At 36.9% G+C, this 23,693-nt stretch overlaps 1 protein-coding gene and 1 long non-coding RNA gene across 7 annotated transcripts in view; both read left to right on the top strand.

Annotated features, from left to right (window-relative positions):
- The window catches only part of LOC311094454 (serine protease inhibitor Kazal-type 1-like), a 129,884-nt gene that overhangs the window by 88,485 nt on the left and 17,706 nt on the right, over positions 1-23,693 (top strand). For 3 of the 6 annotated variants that reach the window (XM_084132420.1, XM_084132417.1, XM_084132423.1), the window contains exon 2: positions 19,635-19,660. The exons of 1 other annotated variant lie outside the window; for it this stretch is intronic. In XM_084132420.1, the coding sequence (XP_083988546.1) occupies positions 19,635-19,660 (26 nt within the window). Of the gene's footprint in view, positions 1-16,196; positions 16,297-19,634; positions 19,661-23,693 lie in introns of those variants that run through there. 2 more of the 6 variants (XM_084132419.1, XM_084132421.1) reach the window with 2 other exon arrangements.
- On the top strand, positions 9,026-14,064 carry LOC311094457. Its single transcript, XR_014608670.1, has 3 exons — positions 9,026-9,308; positions 13,107-13,139; positions 13,946-14,064. It is a non-coding gene; the product is annotated as an uncharacterized lncRNA (long non-coding RNA).

Raw genomic sequence — 23,693 nt, forward strand, 5'->3', positions numbered from 1 at the left:
GCTGCGGATTGAAGATGAAGAACATTATTTAACCTTGTCAAAGACAAAAAAAATATATATATATTTTTTTTAGAATAACAACATTTCTTACTCCAAGTTTTAGGGGTGCTGAGCTCCTTTTTAGGGGTGCTGAAGCACCCCTAAAAAGGGGCTAGCCTCGCCCATGCCTTGGAGCATTGAGTGCGTTGTTAATTAAACTCACTTCACTGTTTGGAAAGCCAGGTAGATCTACAGGAAATCCCCAGGTACTCCCTTCGTTTTGAGACGCCGCCGCCGCCATGGTTGTTGTTGCCAAGTGAGGCTCAGCTCCAGAGTCCTGCTGTATTTGTTGATAAACTGGTCCCGGGTTTTAATTGAACATCCCCGGAAAGCAGTAGTAAGATAAGCAAGAAACCATGAGTCTTTCGAGTAGACACAGCGGATCTCCGTTGTCTAACGATCTGTTTGTATATCACAGCGCGTCCATGCCTCAAACAGATGAATACATCGCATGATAGCCGAGTAAGTTTTGATTAAAACTTCCCGCACGGATAGATACCGGGAGAGGACCAAGATGATGAAGATTCTTCTTGAAGCACGGCTGATCAGCGTGAACAGTTCTGGACACCACACGCACCGGTAGTGCAATAGTGGAAAAGAGTAGTTGTATAAAAAACATACTACAACACATATATTCCAGTCTCTCACTTATTTTTTTAGCTCTACTTAGAAAATTTAATACGGCCTCTGACAAGTATGCTTTAAAACAAAGAAAAACGACCGGCTAGTTGAAAAATCGAGGGAGTCGCAGCACCTGCCAAGATGCGATGCGATACACCGTCGTCGCGCCATCTTCCAACACCTTACTCATTGATTGATATCAGTGAACACGATAATGCTTAAAGTATATAAAATTAACTTAATTATATTTAAAATTATATAACCTACATACATGTTTCACATTCTTTTTGTGACAAGAAAACATCCATTCAACTTGTGAAAGTGAACAGCAGTGTTTTACTGAAGCGTAAGAAGTGTTATTTTAACATCAGTGTAAACCACGGGGTTCAGGTTATCCTACATTAGGTCTATTTAACAGAAACTGAATAATCAAATGTAAAAATAAAACACTGCTTAGTTTTCACTGTATGAATTAAATATATATACTGATTCTTATTAAATCTAAAAAAAGTTATGCATATTGCGATATATACATTTGCGATATTTTGATATATTGTGCAACCCTACATGTTGTGTTTGGAAATTACTCTCTGAAACACTTCTCCTCCATGATGTCAAGCCAACGCGAAATCACCTTGCTTACAATGGACTGAGAAACACCAAACCTTTCAGCAAGATCACCCTGCAATAAATTAAGACGCAGCTTCATCAGAGCCATCAAGAGCTGATCCCAAGTGTGTAGCTGAAAGCTGTTGGTGTGTGAACTGGTAAGGTGCTCGGCAACTGAATGGGATGCATCCAATGTCGACCCTGTGTAGAGCTGACCAGGCCCGCCCACCGAAATGACTGGGCCCCTGAAAAGGTCCAGTGAATGGGCCCTCCCCAAATCTGCTATAGGCTACTCATATCATGCGTGTGCTCTCTCTCTCTCCTACATTAACACATACATTTAACTGAGAGAGACTTAGGGGCGCAACTACCCAGTGTCAGAAGGGTATGCAGCAACAATTTTGCTGTCACTGAGTGACAAAACAAAACAAAACAAAAAAAACAACAAATAAATAAATAAATAAGTGTGCCATGTAATGAGTGAGTAGGAACGAGTGAGAGTTAATAGATGAAATAAGTAAAAAAAATGTCATTTATTAATACAATTGAACTATACTCCACAGTGATGAATCAAATAAATAAATAAATAAATAAATAAACTGCATTGCCATAGCAATACCAGTGTTTCTTACAGGATTTTTGGTAAAGCTGTGGTGAGTGGACCTCTGTACCTCTAGGGGGGTAGGGGGGTAGGGGGGTTGGGGGGTTGGGGGGCACCCCCCGTAAGAAAATTTTGTGCTTTTTAATGTTAAATTCATCAATCTGGTGCACTTTGAGAGTTCAAAATTAAAAACTCCAACCCATATTCAGTGTGCAAATTAAAAATTAAAACCTCTTTTAGTTACAGTGTCTGTCTACATTACACTACTGCATGATAATAGTTATAATATTAATCCCATGATATAATAGCCATATATTGTAAAACAAATGCACTGAAAAATAAAGGAAACTTTCATAATTAGTTTTGTACTAATTTCTATACTTGAAAGAGTATATTTCTATACTTCACATTAAAGATGTGATTGGGCCAGCCCAGTGACCATCAAGAAAAGAACCGGTACTATACATAGACTATACGGTTATCTGGACCATACGATGGCCTACCCCTAACCCCGCCCCTAAACCTACCCGTCACCAATGGGCCGCTAATCTACTTGTTTCATGGGCCGGTGTTTCAGAAAAAAAAACGCTGACTTTTTTTGACCAATGCATTACACCGGCACTAACCCAGCGCCGCCGATTAAGCAAAACAAAACAAAACGAATGTACAGTTTTATGGGCCGTTAAGACAAAAAAAGAAAAAAAGTATGGGATGCATCGGCCCAAAAAGCACGTCGGCCCACTGGGAATCTCCCGGTAGTCCCGATGGCCAGATGGATCTACATGCCTGGACGTCACACTTTAAATCCTACCTGTTGTCTTTCATCCACTTATTTAGCTGCTGTCTCATCAATTGACATGCCATCTCCTTTTCCCTCTTTCTTTTTCTATGTTTAGCCCCCACCAGCTTTTTTGCTTTATCCATCTTTTTCGACGACAACTCACTACTAGTACCTGCTGCTCGCTCAGCGCTCACGGCGCCCGCGCCCGCTCGCGATATTAAGTACAACAAAAAAATAGCTCAGACCATTTTCAGGAAAGGGGTGTTTCATTATGAAACAGGCTACATTTTACTCAAGCAACATTAAATAAAATGCATTTTTTTTCTCACTTTCAACAATTAATGGTGCTATTTTGGTTCAAAATAAAATATGGTAACTTTTGCTTATATTTAGGATGAACATAATTATAGCTGGACTGCATGGGCCCCCTCTAGCGGCTGGGCCCCAGAAAACGTTCCCCTTTATCCCCCCTTATGGACGGCCCTGGAGCTGACAAAGGGGGTCGTTTCTCAGCAGAGTTATGTACTATGGCACTGGCTCAACGCATTGTGTTCCCATTTCAGATGTGAGGCTTCAGGTTGAGTTGAGATTTTGGAGCGTAGTTGTGGTCAGAGACAGATGGATTCTCCCATTGTGTGTCAGCATCACAGGTCTGTGGCATGTGGCTGTGATCATCCTCACAGTTGTCCACTGCAACACTGACGCTCATCGATGACCTATGGAAATAATATAACCATAAACATTCATACATTAGTACTTAAAATAGATCATGAGAATTAATTTATGATGGCACTCATACATAGTATAGCTAGTCTGCAACAAAACTATGTCAATAGCTTAAAGCAAGTGAAATATGATCCAAGTAAACCACCGACTCCTCTTGACATGGCCTCGTCGTCTAGTTTGTCATGTGAGTGTGTTAATGACAAAAAAATAGGCTACTTACTTGGTGATTCCACAAGATAGTGGTAGATGTCTGAATAGCCCATATTTGGCCACTGCGTGGGGTCATTAATCCAGTTTTCGACCATTTCAAAGGGACACCTCTTATCCAGTGGCTTCTTTAAATACCGTTCACGGTCCCCGGCCGGCAAAGAGAGTGTGTATGTTTGTGCCATTTTTGCTATCAAGAAACTTTGCAGATCTAGAGCAAGCGAGTTCTGTTCTCAGGGGAAGCCGTTTGTTTTCCCCCAAAAAGGGGCGTTACCCTTCGATGACGCAAAAGTAGCATTGGTCTATCATGATAAGTAAGTTAGTAAGATTTGGGGTTGTTTTGAATATAACTGTCTGTCTGTCTGTTAGTTAATACCTACCTAAATCTAATTAATAGTTTTCTGAAGTTCATAAAGATATTGTCTTCGTTACATGCACTTTAGATGTTATTTTGCGTAAGTAACGTTAGCTCTGCAGACGATGCATAATCTCAGCCTTGAAATGCATATTAAAGGACTAGTTCTTCCAAAAATTATCATTCTGCCGTCATTTACTCACCTTCATGCGCAAATCCTTAAAGTTACTTTCCGTGGAAGACAAAGGGACATTTTTGAATATGTAATGGAGACTCTTCTTGTCGATGTAATGAAAGTGAATGAGTAACGTTAGCCTACTGGGGGCTCTCACGCAAAAAATAATAATAATAATAAAAGACAAAAAAAATCACATCATCATCATCATCATAAAAGTGATCTAATACGACTCGTCCGTTATATTAATATCGTTATTTATTCATATGATAGCTTTATGTGATGAACAAACTGCAATTTAAGTCGTTATATTATAATCACTGATGAGCTTTACCTCTTGATAGCTTTTAATCGCAGCCGAATCGTGAGTGAATCATTCAAAAAGATTCGACTCGAAAGATTCATTCATTTCGATATTTGTGTGTATTAAACCTTCTCTATAATTGAACATCTGTTCTTTCGGACAGATATGGCAGTCTTTTATGATATTCGGCTGATGTGTCTGGCTGTGCTGATGCTGGTGTCTCAGCTGGACTCTGCCAGTGCTGCTGTTCGGATTAGGTAGATTCATTCATGCCAGCCGAACAGCTGCAGATTCATAGATTCATTCATGACATCGCGCCCCGACTCTCATGAACGCGCGCCATGAAGCTCTATGACTTAAGTATTTCTATATATATCATGGAAGGCCAATTGTGGCAAGTCTAGGGCAGATTATAATGGACAAAAGAAAACTGGGGGTAACAAATAAGGATCGGAGCCTAAAATTGAAATTTTCTCCAGGTATCTCTGTCTCTCTCTCTCATTCAAATGGGCAGTTTGGGCGGCCATACCGGGCGAGATCGGTCGCAAATATGGCGGCGTTCTATTTGATAGTGACGTAGGTGGCATCTATGAATCCTACTCTATCCTACCCCATAAGTCATTGCGCACCGGTGACAACAGCATTTTTTATTTATTTTTAAAGGCGGCCGAGACTAGAGTTCGGTCAGAGAATGTCTAATAAGGCGAGAAGTTTCACTCTCAGTACACTTCCGGCTTTTGAACTGGCTGCAGTTCCACTCTGATTCCATATGAGGGCGCTCACAGGACGAGTGCAGAATGAATGGAGGTCTATGGCGCTAAACCAATAAAAATCCACTTTTCTCAGGATATAATTTTTTGTCTAGTAATTTGAATGTTGTATTCGAAAGGAGATGCAAAGAAATTACACATTGCTGGGTGTTAGATTTTTTTGAGTCACTTATTTGCTTTAAAAACTCTTTTAAAGTGTCAATGACGTCATACACATCGTACGACCAGAGATACTGCTTCACGGCAATCCTTCACTCACTCTGGTGCGTTCGCGCTCTGCACTTTCTTTTCACTCGAGGCATCGACAACACAGCTGACACAGGTAAACACACGTGCTAGAAGAGTTTTTGTTTTGTTTGTTTCTGGTCACGCTGCGGATGACACTATGCCATCAAGCGGTATCTCTGGTCGTAATCAGTCCTTCACTGACCAATCAGCGTTCATTAGCAGAATGCTAGCGTGTTATGGGCAACAACAACTCAACCTGTAAGAAATCAAAAGGACATAAGTACTCGTTTATTCAACTTTCGACCTAAAACCCATGTTGAACTTGCAAAATCTACAATCAGATCTGAGATTTCTCAACGGCAATCGGGTGAGAGAGACAAATTTAGCCGTCTAGCCCCATAGACTCCCATTCATTCTGCACTCATGGCGATCGCCCCCAGTGGAGCTCTGGTGGTACTACAACCAAAATTCGGTACAATAGAGCTTAATAGGGAGTGGGCTATGGGGTGAGATTTCGGTCACAATTCTGCGCGCGCAAGATCACATTTTGAGCGTGCAAAAGGGCATTTCGCACGCGCGTGAACTGAGTTTTGCGGAGAAATGTTCGTCTCGCAGATAAGAAAATATTGCGAGCGAACGAAAATAAATTTTGCATTTAAAATAAGTATTTGGATGTGCGCGGACGTTCTCTTTCGCGTGTGCAAAGTTTCACTTTCTTGCTCCTTTCATACCAGCTGTGAGCGCTCTCTAAGCGCAGACGGCTCGCTTGCTCAACACAACCCAGCGTTACAATATGCCATAATTCCAGCCAATCAGAGATGAGACTGCTAAATTCTGATTGGCTGGCTTGAAAACTAATCACAAGACTCCCTGCATCACCGACTGCGGAAGAGAACTAGTGCAGTTGAGTAAAGTTGTCGAACTTCCCGGGTCAATAACTCGTGAGCTAAACGTTGTTACTGCACAAATAACACCTCTTTTTAATCGTAGTAATGTAGACAAGCAGCTACAACCTAATTTTCCTCCAAACGAGCTTTCCCTGGCAGTGGACAAAATACATTGATCTCTATGCCGAAGGGACCGTCTGAAAAGTGCAAAACCCGAAAAGCGTTACTACGAAAACAGTCAATAACTTCACTGTCACACACTATAGTGTCATCAAATTCAGTTCACACATCACTGCTGTCCTGATGGTTATACTACAAGACTTATTTTGTATAAATATCGTTTTGCGTATTTTTTATGATTATTATTTATGAAAAATATTCAAAAACTTCACTGTAATTCACTGTATTGTTGGCAAATTCAGTTCACACATCACTGCTGTCCTGATGGTTATACTACAAGACTTATTTTGTATAAATATCGTTTTGCGTATTTTTTATGATTATTATTTATGAAAAATATTCAATAACTTCACTGTAATTCGCTGTATTGTTGGCAAATTCAGTTCACACATCACTGATGTCCTGATGGTTATACTACAACACTTATTTTGGGAAAAATATATATTTTAAATTATATATACAATTGTAAATTTATAATTTTTATGATTTTTATGAAAAATATTCAATAACATAACTGTAATTCACTGTATTGTTGCCAAATTCAGTTCACACATCACTGCTGTCCTGATGGTTATACTACAACACTTATTTTGGGGAAAATATATTTTAAGTTGTATATACAATTTTACTTTTATGATTTTTTATGATTTTTATGAAAAATATTCTAATTTACTGTATTGTTGCCAAATTCAGTTCACATATCACTGCTGTCCTGATGGTTATACTACAACACTTATTTAGGCAAAATATATATTTTAAATTGTATATACAATTGTAAATGTATAATTATTATGATTTTTATGAAAAATATTCAATAACATAACTGTAATTCACTGTATTGTTGCCAAATTAAGTGCACACATCACTGATGTCCAAAGTTATTGAATATTTTCATAAAAATCATTAAAAAAAAAATCATAAATTTACAATTGTATATACAACTTAAAAAAACATTTTTTTCCAAAATAAGTGTTGTAGTATAACCATCAGGACATCAGTGATGTGTGAACTGAATTTGGCAACAATACAGTAAATTACAGTGAAGTTATTGAATATTTTTCATAAAAATCATAAAAATTATACATTTACAGTACAATTGTATATACAATTTAAAATATATATTTTACCAAAATAAGTGTTGTTGTATAACCTTCAGGACAGCAGTGATGTGTGAACTGAATTTGGCAACAATACAGTAAATTACAGTGAAGTTATTGAATATTTTTCATAAATAATAATCATAAAAAATACGCAAAACGATATTTATACAAAATAAGTCTTGTAGTATAACCATCAGGACATCAGTGATGTGTGAACTGAATTTGCCAACAATACAGTGAATTACAGTGAAGTTTTTGAATATTTTTCATAAATAATAATCATAAAAAATACGCAACACGATATTTAAACAAAATAAGTCTTGTAGTATAACCATCAGGACAGCAGTGATGTGTGAACTGAATTTGCCAACAATACAGTGAATTACAGTGAAGTTTTTGAATATTTTTCATAAATAATAATCATAAAAAATACGCAACACGATATTTATACAAAATAAGTATTGTAGTATAACCATCAGGACAGCAGTGATGTGTGAACTGAATTTGATGACACTATAGTGTGTGACAGTGAGGTTATTGACTGTTTTCGTAGTAACGCTTTTCGGGTTTTGCACTTTTCAGACGGTCCCTTCGCTTCGGATCTGTCTCGCTGCCGCCTGCGCATAGAGATCAATGTATTTTGTCCACTGCGAGGGAAAGCTCGTTTGGAGGAAAATTAGGTTGTAGCTGCTTGTCTACATTACTACGATTAAAAAGAGGTGTTATTTGTGCAGTAACAACGTTTAGCTCACGAGTTATTGACCCGGGAAGTTCGACAACTTTACTCAACTGCACTAGTTCTCTTCCGCAGTCGGTGATGCAGGGAGTCTTGTGCATAGATATCATATATAAAGGCTAGATGTCTCGTGCGCGCTGCTGGCCAATGGAGGTCGACGTCCGCACGTGGCGGCCATCTTGCGGCAGTGCGCTCGCTCACTCGTTTAATGGTGCAAATACTTTTAAATAACCATAACTTGCCCAATTTTCTACCGATTTTCAAACGGTTTGGTTTGTTATAAACGTCAGAGATGTAGTTATGACACTACATACATCCACTGCATACATATGAAAAATTATAACATACATGTTCAAGCATTCGGAATTATAGCCACGTTAATAATGTTTGTAAGAAACCAAACCGTTTGTAAATCCGTCAATATTTCAGCGAGATATGAGGATTTGTGTGCATGCTGATCACTCACCTTAATGCACAGAGCACTGACATAAGATGGCCGAACGGTGATGCCGGAAGTGACTGCGCCATAAGACATCTAGCGTTTATATATTATATCTATGGTCTTGTGATTAGTTTTCAAGCCTGCCAATCAGAATTTAGCAGTCTCATCTCTGATTGGCTTGAATTATGGCATATTGTAACGCTGGGTTGTGTTGAGCAAGCGAGCCGTCTGCGCTTAGAGAGCGCTCACAGCTGGTATGAAAGGAGCAAGAAAGTGAAACTTTGCACACGCGAAAGACAACGTCCGCGCACATCCAAATACTTATTTTAAATGCAAAATTTATTTTCGTTCGCTCGCAATATTTTCTTATCTGCGAGACGAATATTTCTCCGCAAAACTCAGTTCACACGCGTGCGAAATGCCCTTTTGCACGCTCAAAATGTGATCTTGCGCGCGCAGAATTGTGACCGAAATCTCACCCCATAGTGGGCAGGCTCTCCGTAGACGGGCTCTGGTTCGGTGGTGGACAGCAAATTCACATTTAAATGTAAGTATTATGTTTTCATTTACTCAAATAGCTAGCGAAACCAGAGTTAAAGTTTCTTATAAACTTCATCTTAACTCCTTCGTCATCATTGTGAGGCTTCATTTGTCAGGTAGTTTGAGACAAAACTTGTGCTAATATTAGTTTAACGACCTATTTTTAACATTTGCACTAGTCTATCTCACTTGTGTATTATAAGAAATATCACTCACCCTATAAAGCCCACAACAATAAGAAAAGCATTAGATAAGGCAATGGGGTTTCACTTTTGTGTTTTTGTAGTGCTGGGAGGCAGAGGCGAGGAGAGCACAGGAGAGGAGGGAGAGGATGGACAGGCTGTTTTCTCTTCTTGAGAGAATGATTGAAAAATATATATTTTTTCTACATATTCTTGTTTAACTTTTTTTCACTTTTATTTTGTAAAAGGAAAGAAAAAATCTGTACATTGTTTTTATGCGACTTTAAATGTGTAAATAAAAGAGAATTAATTGTTCTGGACATTTATTTTTGTAATGACAGTAATAATTTCTACATGAAACAAATTCTTGTATACATTTTTTTTTCCAAATAAAATTGGTAAATGAAAATCATTTGTTCCACGGGCTACATTAAAGTACTTTTTCCAACTATTAACAACATATGTTAAACATATCAAAATCAACATAAACATTTACAGTACATAAAATAAGAAAAAAAATTATGTAGACTTGTATTGAGCTGAGCAGGGAGACCCTGGTGGAGCTGCTGGACCGGGATGGCCACAATAGAGACCCTGGTAAGGCCTCCTGCTGGTGGGACATCATCTGGGACGGTCTCCAGAGTGTTCGAGTGCATATTTCCACTATCCACTAAGTTGCCTAGCAACAGGTTTACAGGGCTGACTCAATCGACGGCTGCCATGTCACTGAGTTTTTTTTGTTTGTTTGTTTTTTTCAAAAAGAGTATATTTCTGAAAAAATGTACTTTAAATAACTACTAATACTGCATTGGGGAAAAACTACTAAAACCTTAGTTAAGCAAAATTATCTTGCATACTCTAATGTATTTAAAGTGTAAATTTCAGGTTAAATTTTTCACGAAGATAATGCAATGTGTTTATTAAACATAAAGATAAGAACCGCCCACCATTGTTTTTTATACCAAAATGCTGAATATAATATGAAAAGTTGGCACTTTTAACAATGGTTTTAACCGCTCCCGCTCCCTTTCACTAGATGGGGCGTGACGTCATAAGAGGAACTAGAGTTACCGGCATAGTCAATAGTAGGCTAGCAGCTAAATGTAATTACTCATGCATTAAGTATGGTACTCTTCAATGTTGTATTTCTTTGAAAGCTATAAATGCCTTACATAACTACAGAAAAGTTGGTTGTATGTTTTATTTGATAAAAAAAAATTATGGATAAAATAACTCAACTGTAAACATACTCGTGTGTGCTGACTTCAAGGGGACCGTGATCCTGCCTGAAATGAGAATAAGCTATTTGCAAAACAAACGGGTTCAGGCACGTCAGATCAGCCGTCGCAGGTCGAGCTGTTCCACTAAACTCCTAAACGCGTTCACCTCACGGCAGCACATACTCTCCACTGCTGATTCAACTGGGTGGCATAGCCCACACAAACACAGTGATGGGGACATCGATCTCTCTTTTTCTTTTCTGACAATAAACATCGCTAATTAAATCGTGAGAAATTGATAAAGCGTGGATTGAGGAAGGGTATTACATAGTAACGTGCGGTGAAATCTTGTCATGGGTAGGCTGTGTGACCTATCAATGTGGCATATATTCAATGCATATATGGCAATGTTCATATATTCATTCAGTTAATGTAGCAACCCAAGTTCATATCAGGCATCATCACATCGCTGCCTGCATACAGCAAAGCAGCGACGTGCGGTCAGGCAGGGTAGGCAGTGCCTCACCAAAGGAAATGTTGACATTACATTTATTAATTCCAAGAACTTTATTAATTCACCACATTATTAATTGCATTAATTGCATTTATTTTATTCCAAATATTAATTTTTGTAACAAAAATGTTCAGGAATACACATATAATATACTCATTTTGCCATTGTTTGCCCATAAAACCATTGTTTCATGCAGGAAATTCAAGGCCATGACCATTGAGGCAGAGGTTAGCAGTGCCTCTTTGGTCCATAGAACGTAGTTTACGTAGGTTTGCGCATGCGCTGTCAGTTCTCGTGCTGTCTTGAATTATCAACATTGAGGCAGAGACCGAGCTTGCTTCATGTCACGTGATCCACTCGCTCTCACTCAATCCGCGCTTCCCGATCTAGCGGCGCCTAGCGTTGGCTGTCAACAGGCCCGGGGTGGGTAATCGGGAGAATTCCCGGTGGGCCGCTTCACTTTTGGGCCGGTCGAGGATTTTTTTTCCACATTTGTCACGTATAGTTACATTAGGCTACACACGTTCCGCATTCTGACACCGCAGCGCGCAGCCTCTGCATACCCAGCAAGCATAGCCGTCATTTCAACATCTCGGTTAAATATAGACCCGATATAGTCCGGCTATGTGTAACCCACTTTTAGTCCAAATAACATTTAATCTGGATAAATGTATTTTTTTTTCCAAAATAACTTGTGAGATGTATGATATTCCATCATGTAAGCAAAGTCAACTGTGATTACAAGTTGTTTGGTTTGCTTTATTTTACATGTTATATGTGTAGGCTGTGCGTAGCCACGATTTAGCTCGTATTCAGACCCGGCTATTGTAGCCCACTTTTAGTCAAAACTGATTAATTGTAGTTTTTTGCCAGGCAGTGCATGAAATGGTTGATATTCCATCATGTTCGCATTGGTAATGATATCTACAAGGTTCAATGTGTCATTTCACGACATGGTCGATCTGTAGTCACGATTTAGCTCCGAATTGGACGGGCTATGCGGTCTGCTATAGCCCACCTGGCGAAATCAAAGCAATCTGGTCTACGGACGGCATGGCTATAGCCCCGATTAAAATGTTTTCGCTCACACAGCTTAATGTTTGCTGTCACACATAAACATAACATTCATACACAATCTACGATATGACTGTCTATCATTTCAAATTAAATCAAATGCAATTGCATTTCTCAACCGCTAGATGGCACAATCGAAACACTACTGAGACATGACTATACACATTATTATTATTAAAGATACCAATATATTTTTGTTTTTAGATTAGAGTAAGAAATAAGTTTTTGATTTAATGCAAATTTTCAAAGTATACTTTACATAAAACTTAACAGCAACATGAAAAGAAATTATAAAAAAAAAAAATTCCTTTCCGATTAATAAAAGGTAGTGTCAAACAGTAAAGTTGATTTAAAATAATTAAAATATGCAGCATACATTAAGTTTTCAGTGAACTTGTTTCAGATATATGGTGCATAAAAACTGAATGCTGCTTCTCCATGTTTTGTTTTGACTTTGGGGATATAAAAGTAGCTGGCTACTGTCCCAGATGACCTGAGAGGTCTGCTCTGGATGGTTCATAATGCATCAGAAGATTAGAAATTTACTTTGGCCTTAAAATGTTAATTAATTTAATAACCAGCTGTAGTATTTTGATATGAATTCTTTGACAGACAGATAGCCAGTGTAAAAACCTCAGAACTGGAGTGATGTAATCCACTTTATTTGATTTAAAGACACTGTTTATTGCCAATTATCCAGCAATCAGTCAACAAAGTACAGCAATTGAATATACAGAACACTTGTCAATGACTACCATTAAATGTCTTGTTACCAACATTCTTCAAAATATATATTTTTTGTGTGTGTTCAACAGAAGAAAGCCATACAGGTTTGGAACCAAGTGAAAGTGAGTAAATGCTTACATGATTTTTTTTTTTTTAAGTGAACTACCCCTATAAGTATATTTTTATGTTCATTAGAGTTATATGAGTAAGTGATAAAGAATGATTTATATGGATAGTTCACTTTGAAATTTTGGTATGTTTTAGCTTACCTTAAGGGCATCCAAGATGTAGGTGTCTTTGTTTCCGCATTAGTTTCAATTTTGATATTTTTAGGTCAAACTGTTCTTGTCTGTCAGTCATATAATGCAGGTCTATATGGTCCTACCTGAAAGAGCACGATTGTTGTCACGATTTGTTATGATTTCTCTTACATTTGAGCGCGCTTTTTGACGTGCCTACATTTGTAATTAAAAAAATTTGGTCAGCAGGAAAAATTGTCTAACGAACAGCTCTGTTTAAAAATCCGTACTGAAATCGAACCGAAAGCCTCGTACAGAATGGTTCAATACATGTATCGTTACACCCCTAAAATATATGTATGTATGTATGTATATATATATATATATATATATATATATATATATATATATATATATATATATATATATATATATATATATATATAATTAGTGCATCACCATTATGCAGGCAAAAATGTTCAATTATTGATATTAATTTATTAATAATATTGATATAAATTGTTGTCTATATTGATATAAATTATATAGTCTCAATCTATATTCCGTTAACTCTATATTGGCTAGCTCTAGTGTGCATCCTAGCAAAAGTGAATGACTGTAATTAGTTAAAAATGATTGTCAACAATGCTTTTCTTGAGCAATAATTTTTTCTTTTTCTCATTTGGCAGACGCAGTGATGACCAACTTTCCTTCGGCGACTGAATGGGAAATAAAAAATGCAATTTCTGGTAATTTTGAACAAGCACCAGGGAGAGCAGTGGGTGGTGGTTATGGATATAAAGCTAACAGTTAATTCTTAAAAAATTTTGTATCTTAAGTTGTTTTACATATTTTCCAATATTTTATTTGTTCATTTTTATGTTTGAATGTTGTCTAAGTTGTTAATAGAATTGTTCTAAATAAATCCTTTATATTCAATTAGTTTGGATGGATTTTCATTTATGAGAACCTGTTATATTTGAGTGAAAAGAATCCTTATGCCTCATTTTGTTGTCTATTACATGTATATGTAGTGTAATTGATGACTAGTCTATTCTTGGGCTGTGGTTAGACGTCTATTAGATTTTCACTGACAGCCCAAAATCAGCCTTGTTTTAGCCTAGACCCATATTGCCTGTCTATTAGACGTATATATGTAGTCGTTTAATAGCTGTCTAATTGATGACTTGTCTATTCTTGGGCTATGGTTAGACGTCTATTAGATTTTCACTGACAGCCCAAAATTAGCCTCGTTAGACGTCTGGGCTGTGTTTTGACGGCTATTAGACGCAAAATTGCTTGCTGGGTAGGTTGTACCATGTGAGGGAGTTCTATGGAGTTGGTTTGGTCCATAGCCCGTCTTTTCCAAAACGTTTTCTCAGGTAACTACCGCGGCACCGCCGGCGCCTACCGATAGCTGGGCCGGCCCGGTAGCTTTGCGTCAGGGAGGATGGATGGGAGGAAAAGGCCAGGAGGTATGGAAGCTTGTTTCCGCCACAGAATAAAACATTTTAAAAGATAATTGTGACTTTTTATCTCACAATTCTGTCATTATTTCTCAGAATTGCGTGAAATAAAGTCGCAATTGCGTGTTATAAAGTCAGAATTGCGAGATATAAAGTCAGAATTGCGTGAAATGAAGTCGCAATTGCATGTTATAAAGTCAGAATTGCGAGATATAAAGTCAGAATTGCGTGAAATAAAGTCGTAATTGCGTGTTATAAAGTCAGAATTACGAGATATAAAGTCAGAATTGCAAGATATAAAGTAAGAATTGCGTGAAATAAAGTCGCAATTGCGTGTTATAAAGTCAGAATTGCAAGATATAAAGTAAGAATTGTGTGAAATAAAGTCGCAATTGCATGTTATAAAGTCAGAATTGCAAGATATAAAGTCAGAATTGTGTGAAATAAAGTCGCAATTGCTTCTTATAAAGTCTAAGTGAATTATTATTTAACCTTTACATTATTTGTTGAACCATGGCATTAATACAAACTACACACAATGTTCGCTGACACCGCGCCGCCTCCCTCTCTTACTGTGTCCCGCACAAAACATTTGTTTGTTGTATAAGTCATAAGATAGATGTGTCCATTAATTTGATTATTAGATTTGATTGTGCATTAGCCTCACATATGACTGACTTTGCTCAGAAATAATTAAATATATACATATAGAGCATTTTAATTTACACATTAATTGGCTGTGGTGGTTAACCTGCGTCTTACACTTTAAAGTATCAACAGTAAAACTAGAGGTGTGTATTCAGGGGGAAAAAACTCCTTGTCAGGGTTTTTATGATTAGGCTACTGCATTTTACTTCTGATTGTCAGGGTTGTTACATTAGGCTGTATACTTTTGTGTATAGTTTAATGTAAAATCATATGTGAGGGCCGGGTAAAAAAGTAGGCCTACTTCAGTAGGTTACTTCACATTTGTACGTGAATACTTAACGAAATATGCAGTTCCGAAAATTAAAGTAACAAAATGTAGGCCTATTGTCAGAATATTAACAAATTGTTGCTAACTACAGCTGCGTCCCATATCAAAGGGCTCATGTGAAGCGCTCGGACCGGTCTAGCCTACGGAGGATTGTTCTTGTCGCCTGGCAACTGTGACTGACAGCTGCCGATGACGAGCGGGAAAAATACTGGACTTTTTTATATTCAATTGGGTTTTATATTCACAGGGCTAAACCGAAAATACATGATCCGGCAGCGCCGGGGCTGAAACATCCTCACCATGTCCTCCAGTAAAATATAAAACATAAAAATGACAATAGCCAATTCTGGTTCCAAAGCTGTTTACTTAATTATATCAAATGAATTATCAGGATGGCAGCTGTCCTCTCGCACCGGTGCTTGGCGCCAGGAGCGGTGATCGGGAACACCTGGTTGCGCAATTAGGAAATCCTACGAAGGCTTATTGTATTGATATAAATAGGCGGACCATTTTATCACTGATCATATCGTCAGTGAGTTGACTCTCAGGTTTTGAATAATGTTTGCACGAGGAATCATCGTCCTTCTCTGCGGCCTAGGTGAGTAATGCAATGATTTCATTTACAAAACAACTGATGTTAGGATGTTGGTAATTTGCCACATGAGGACCTGCGATACACACTGACACTCAGCAACAGTCTAATTTGGCTCATAATGATTCAGCACATTCTTTACAGACTTAATTCGCCATTGCTAAAGTAGGACAAATGAAAAAGTGACATTCAGACATAAGTGTTTTTGTGTGTGTGTGTGTGTGTAGTTCACAAAAACAAAAGACTAATACGGAGCCCCTGAGGGGACCTTTGCAAAAAAATAAAAAATAGGACTTTCGCGTGCGCACGAGAAACTTTCGGTTTGCGTTTTAGCGTCATTAATACAAATGTGGAAATATGGATGATGTATAAATCATTTATGTTGTTGTTGTTTGACATGTTTTGAAGTGTCTATTTTAGCAGAAATCCCAAGCAAGGTGCTATTAAAGACAAGACTTAGAGACATATTTAAGTCACAATTCAAATAATTGTATTAACTTTGAATATACTTTGAATATACTTTTAATAAACTTTGTATTTGTATGTGTATTGATAAAAAAATAAAATAAAGAAGTAGTAATCTTCTGCTACTGAGATGAAGTGTGTATATATATATATATATATATATATATATATATATATATATATATATATATATAAATATATATATATATATATATATATATATATATATATATATATATATATATATATATATTTTTTTTTTTTTTTTTAAGAAGTAAAGTTCACAAGATTGCTATTTATCTTGATCAAACTGTTCCGTCATCAGCTCTTCCTCAGTTCCGCACTGCAGAATAAAATAGTCATCCTCTGCTGCAGTTGTACGGATTCTTAACGAGTTTATTGCAACTACATTTCATCTTTTTCTCATCAAACAACCAGACTAACGAATGGTTCGACACAACCCGTACCAAAGAGCCTAGACAGGGCTTTCTTCTGTATAGATATACTGTATACAGGGTAAATGACGACTGTTGGCCTACCATGGTCGCCCTCGTCCAGTAAGTTTAAAATAATAATAATAATAATAATTATTATTATTATTATTATTATTATTATTATTATTATTATAAATATAATTATAATACATATAATTATAATAAATTAAGATATAAATCAATATAATTCGTTGTAAATTAAATATTTTAAACACTAATACAAAAAGGTAATAATAATTTACTGTATAATAGTCCTAACGTTCATGCATGAACTGTCATTCAGACTTACTGTCTAACAACCAGAGAACATCAGAGATATTAAAATACATACTCTTCTGAGTTTTATGATGTAGGCCTTTTTTATTAAAATGTATCGGCCTATAATTTATATCTCAAGGATGCGCGCTTGTGCGTGGCGCACTCAGTCATGTTGAGAGGGAAACACGCATTATATTATTAGGCTAGTCTATATTCAGAAATAGTGTAAAAGACCTGTAAATAAAATACAACATTAACATTATAAACACTATTAATAACATATAGGCTATGCGTATTTTACTTCCCCATAACCAAATCCTTAAATGAATGGTATCAGAAAACAACAAGAAATGAAAAATAAGTAACCACTATAATTATAATAATAATAATAATAATAATAATAATAATAATAATTTAAAAAAAATACATAGTCTATAAAAATAGCCCATTGTGCCCTTTATTACAAACAACCTTTAGCCTATTTTAAACGCCAAGCCTAAACGAATTTGTTTGAATCGAAACTGAAACTATACTGCAAAGTTGGGTTCGCGCATCTTTCGTTCGGTCCAAAGTTTAATACTGAACAGGAATTAATAATCATTTAATAATGAACCGGCTGTGATGTCAAGTTAATGCCAGAAGTGAACCGATGTTGTTAATGGCTCGATTCGCCGGCACCATCACTTGGATTTTTTTTTCCTCAGTTGGGGAAATGACTTAATACTTTATCTTTCATACTCTGTCATTCGAAACATATATATATATATATATATATATATATATATCTCTTTATTTGTGTACATCCAAAATGACTACAAAATGTCATGCCTTTGAAAAAGAAAGAAAACAACATGATGCGGACGTGTAGAACTTTATCCAAGAGCTGTTGTAAAGCCTATAAACAATATGTTACAGTAACTTTCTATTATATGCAAAAGCTGCTTTGCAACCATATTGTTAAAAGCGCTATATAAATGAAGGCGACTTGACTAGAAATCGAAAAATTCAAGCTTTCAATTCAAATTAAAATGTTCTACCTCAGAACGAAAAACGTTTTAGAAATATTGTTTATAAAACGAAAAAGGAACTATTTTCTACTTTAAATATTAAATCAAAAAACTATACTGAACGAAAGACATACTGATTCAATTACACTACTAATTGCAGTTTGAATAAAAAAATTCAAACCTTTATCTAAAATTTATATTTTATATAAATTTAAAACATTCTGTCTTTTTCAGACTTTCTTCTGTGAACACAAAAATGTTTTACAGAATGTTCATTGAACAGTCATCAGCTTTCTTTGTCATCATTTGCTTTCATATTTTTCATACAATGGTTGTAAATGGATACTGAGGCTGCCGATGCCTAATATTCTGCGTAACATCTTTTGTGTTCCTCAGAAGAAGGTCCTCTGGTTTGGAACAAGTGTGAATATTTTCACTTTCTTGTTAACTATCCCTTTAATACTTTGTACTTTTTTATGTTAATATTTTGTTTCCCCATGTTGGCAATGTAATGCATACATAAATGATACATACATCATCCATATTTCCACATTTGTATTAATGACGCTATAACAAACTGGAAATTGTAACGCGTGAGCACGCGAAAGTTTCTCATGTGCACGCAATAGTTTCTCGTGCGCACGCGAAAGTCTGTATTATTATTATTATTATTATTTTTTTGCACGGAGCCCCTAGGGGACCTGTGCAAAAAAAATAAAAATAATACAGACTTTAGCGTGCGCACGAGAAACTTTCGATGTAATACATACATAAATGATACATACATCATCCATATTTCCACTTTTGTATTAATGACGCTATAACGCAAACCGGAAATTGTAACGCGTGAGCACGAGAAATTATCGAGTGTGCACGCAATAGTTTCTCATGCACGCGAAAGTTTTCCGTGCGCACGCGAAAGTCTGTATTATTATTTTTTTTGCACAGGTCCCCTCAGGGGCTCCGTATAAAGATCTGTCTTTGTGAAAAAAAAAAAAAAAAAAAAAAGACCATATTGACCTCCATTGATGGGTCAAACAAGTTAGCATTTGTTATTTGATTTCCTCTTGCCATATCATGATCAACTTTAATCCTTGTTTTTCCTTCTTGACACAAACAGTGGCCATATCTGATGGAGAAAGAGAGGTGAGAAAATAAAGGCTGTAGAATTGCTTTCCTCCAGGTGCAAACAACTCAAGTTTTTTCTTTTTATGTGACAAGCCTGATTGCAGGTACCAGTCTGACTTATGCTCAGATAAGTATTCACCCGTGTGTGGATCTGATGGAATAACATACTACAATGAATGTGAACTGTGTCTTGCCATCAAGTGAGTTTAAAAGTGCATGCATTTTAAAAAAGTACTGTAGGTTTAAAAACCGTTTAGAGTCTGTAACTTTCAAACTTTAATCTTCAATTTAATCTTTTTTTTTTTTTTTTTTTTTTTTTTTTTTTTTTAGGGATTTTGGCATTAAAATCTTAATCCAGAATGAAGGCCCATGTGATCCAGAGGATGGAGATCTGGAGGGACTCATTCATTATGACCTGAATGTGTAATGGTTTAATCCATTAATAAATGTTGCATATTAAAGCAGTTCTGTTTTCTCCCTCAAATCTTGGAAAGACAAAATAAAACGGGTGAATATTGGAAGGAGGTCCACAAACCATATCAAGAGCAGAATATCATAAATGGTCTTTTTTTTTTTTTTTTTACTCCTGTTAGATTATTTGTCAGGTAGACTATGCAGCCTCGAAGCTTTCAGTTGGAACCCGAGACCGTGTAATATCATAACACTCAATTTTATTAAAGAAGGGTCATATTTATACACAAGATAAAGCAGATTCATCCACGATGGCCAGGCCATCCAGTCATATACTCAAGATCAACCTCTGCCTTATAGGGCATATTAAGAAACATAACAAGAGTTGTCAGATGTTCAAATGTATGTGCGTTGAGTGTATAAGTGTGTCCAAGGCTTTGTTCTTGTTTTGTTTGAGTCTATGATGTGCAGATAACATAACGGAAAAAAGTTAATATTAACACACCCTGTGCAGAAAACTCTGAAACCTCCATTCGGCCATAAGGGCCCTGTGAAGTGTACAAATTATAGTATTCATATATTATTTAATGAAAATACAAATTACAAAATACTCCAAAGTAATTAAATGCATATTTCAAATAGATTATTTTAAGTACATTAAATACATCAATTACTGCTCATACCATCTAAAGTGATGTTTCAATCTGAAGGGAGCGATCAAGACCCGTGTGAAGGCCTTGCAAACAGCTCAGGGAATACGGGAACATCGACACATCACTTCACAGGACCTGGAGAGGAAAACTTACCCACCAATCATTGCACATCTCTCCAATACTTTCATAAGTTTTAATATAATAAAGGTGGTGAAAATGACGAGGCTTAGATGTTATTATTGATTTTTATTAGTTTATTTAAAAAGCATTTTTCAATACTGAAGCCACATTTTCAAAACTCTTCATACAGTCTGCATTAGCAACATGAATCTTGGCCAAACAGTTTTTGGTTCTGTTGTTGTTTCTGCGGTCTCCTCTTCCTCCTTTAGGATTGGTCCTGGACGTAATGCAAGGCTGTTGGTTGTTGGACTAGAGAAGAGACCCGGACTGTAAATTCCTCTGGATGAAGCTCTCTGTCTCTGTCATTGCTCTTGACTGACTGTTGCTGTGCTGTGTGATAGATGGGGATTTCTGTGCTCTTCTTTGTGTTTAACTGAGTGCTGTTACACACTTTTGACACAGTTTGCCCATTATGTGAAAACATCAGTGTCCCGTTGATCATATCTGTATTCCTTCTTAATTATTTGAGAAGCCGAGGGGGGAGAAGCTTTTGTAGGCCAAAAGTCCATCACTTTTTCTCCTGTTTATTGGTTAAATAAGGAGATATGTCATTGTATGTTGTTTCTTTTATTTGGTTTGTAGGGAAGTTAGTTTTTTGTGTGGGAAAGTTAGTTTCTGTTTCTTTATTGTTTTGGCATTAGCTCACCCCTGAATATGTTGCTGCTAAATATTATTTTTGTTTCTTTTTCTTTTTTTTGTTTTGTTTCGTTTCTTTTCTTTTTTTTTAAGAAATGTTGTTAAAATCGAAGGAATATTGCTATGAAAATAAACCAAAGAACACAATAAGAAAAATGGGTAACTATTGTTTTGTCATTTATGTTACAGCCTAACCTAGACCAGGGACCGCAACACATTGTAGGATAAAAAATTAAGACTAATTTATTAATTTAAAAATGTATTAATTTTTTTTTTCAATATCTTTACAAATAGGAATTTATTTGTCAAAAATAAAAAGACAACAATTCCTGAAGAAATAATAATTACAAAAAAAACACAAAAACCCATCAGCAACATGTATAGTATAATCAGGTATGTGCAGGATTGGAGTCCCAGCTGTGTCAGGAGTCTTTCTGCGTAGAGTTTGTATGTTTTCTCCGTGTTGACGTTGATTTCCTCTGGGTTTACCCCACAATCCAGAGACATATCATTAACAATGAGTGCTTTTGAAGTAAGCGATCGAATATTCAGCAACCCAAGCTTTAGCATTTGCTCATCTGTATTATAGCTGTTTTTTATTTGTTGAACATCAATTAAATTTTTAACCTTAGATGGGTTTAAACGTTTTTTGGATTTCCAAGTTCGGGGAACAGACACAGTCTCTATATGATGATATCTAGGTGAAAGAGGCTCTATGTGATGGGATTTATCTGACCTTGGTGACGTGAGACAGCTAGCAGACGGTCGGTTTAGCCTGTCTGTCTGCTTCCTGACCTGAATCCCAGATTGTCATGTTTGAGCTCTAAGACTATGAGCCATATTACTAGAGAGAAGAGCAGCACCATCCCAGGAGGGATGAATACCATCTCTTTTCAACAAGTCAGGTTTGCCCCAAAAACTTTTCCAATTGTCTATGAATTCTATATTATTAAGTGGACACCACTTAGACAGCCAGCGATTCAGTGAACCCAATCTACTAACTATCTCATCACTCCTGCGGACAGGAAGGGGGCCAGAGCAAATTACAGTGCTTGACATCGTACTTGCGAGTTCACACACCTCTTTAATATTAATTTTGGTGATCTCCGACTGGCGGAGTCGAACATCATTAGTGCCGACGTGAATAATGATCTTAGAGAATTTACGATTAGCATTAGCCAGCACTTTTAAATTTGCTTTGATGTCAGGCGCTCTGGCTCCCGGCAAACATGTGAATATGGTGGCTTGTGTCTCTATTTTCACGTTCCGTGTAATAGAATCGCCAATAACTAGGGCACAATCATTCTCAGTGGGTGTTTCACTGAGCGGGGCAAATTGTTATGGTAATCGGAACGGAAGAGTGTTTTTTGATCCGTGACTAGAGCGATCCCTCACTGTCACCCATTTGCCCGGCTGCGCAGGCACTTATTCAGCTGGTACCGTATCATGTAAAGAGTTCACTATGCTAGGCGCATCCAAAATAGTATCTAAAGCTCTAGCACTCTTACTATCCTCAATTAAAGTTTGGATGCGTGTCTCTAGTTCTGAAATCTTCTCTGTCAGCTTAACTGACTCCTTGCATTTATCACATATAAATCCTATATTGCCAACAGAGAAGGCTAAGCTAAACATGTGACATGAAGTGCAGTTGACAATAACAGGACAAGACATTACTCACCGTGTTTATTGACTGATTCTTACTCACCTGAGCTTTTTATGAACTCAAAGGCGCGGGCGCACGAGAAATAAATAAATAAATAGAAAGTAGCTGAGCGCACGGGTGGCGCAGTAACGGAAGCTAGCGATGTCAGGTTAATCTGAGATGTTGGGTAAGCTGTATTTAGTAGTCGTATAAACAACTAGAAATGATAGTAAATGATGGTACAAAACAAAGAAATACGAGGCTAAGACGGAGCTTACAGCACCGAAGCAAACACACTGGGTGCTTCTCAATATCCCTCCTCGTCTCCCCACTCCTCCGTCCTCCATCCTATGACCCGGAAACCGATCGAGCTCAGCCATCTTGAAGGACATCTCAATTCTCTAATTGCACCGCGAGGAGTCGAGGATCGAGGAGTGAGGAGGCTTCCAGAGGAGTCATGAGCGAGGATACACAGGTGGATCCTATGCGGAAGAGTTTTATCGACTAAAACGTGACGCACGTATAAATT

The sequence above is a fragment of the Abramis brama genome (assembly GCF_963993115.1).
Source record: "Abramis brama genome assembly, chromosome: 13".
In the NCBI taxonomy this organism is placed as follows: Eukaryota; Metazoa; Chordata; class Actinopteri; order Cypriniformes; family Leuciscidae; genus Abramis; species Abramis brama.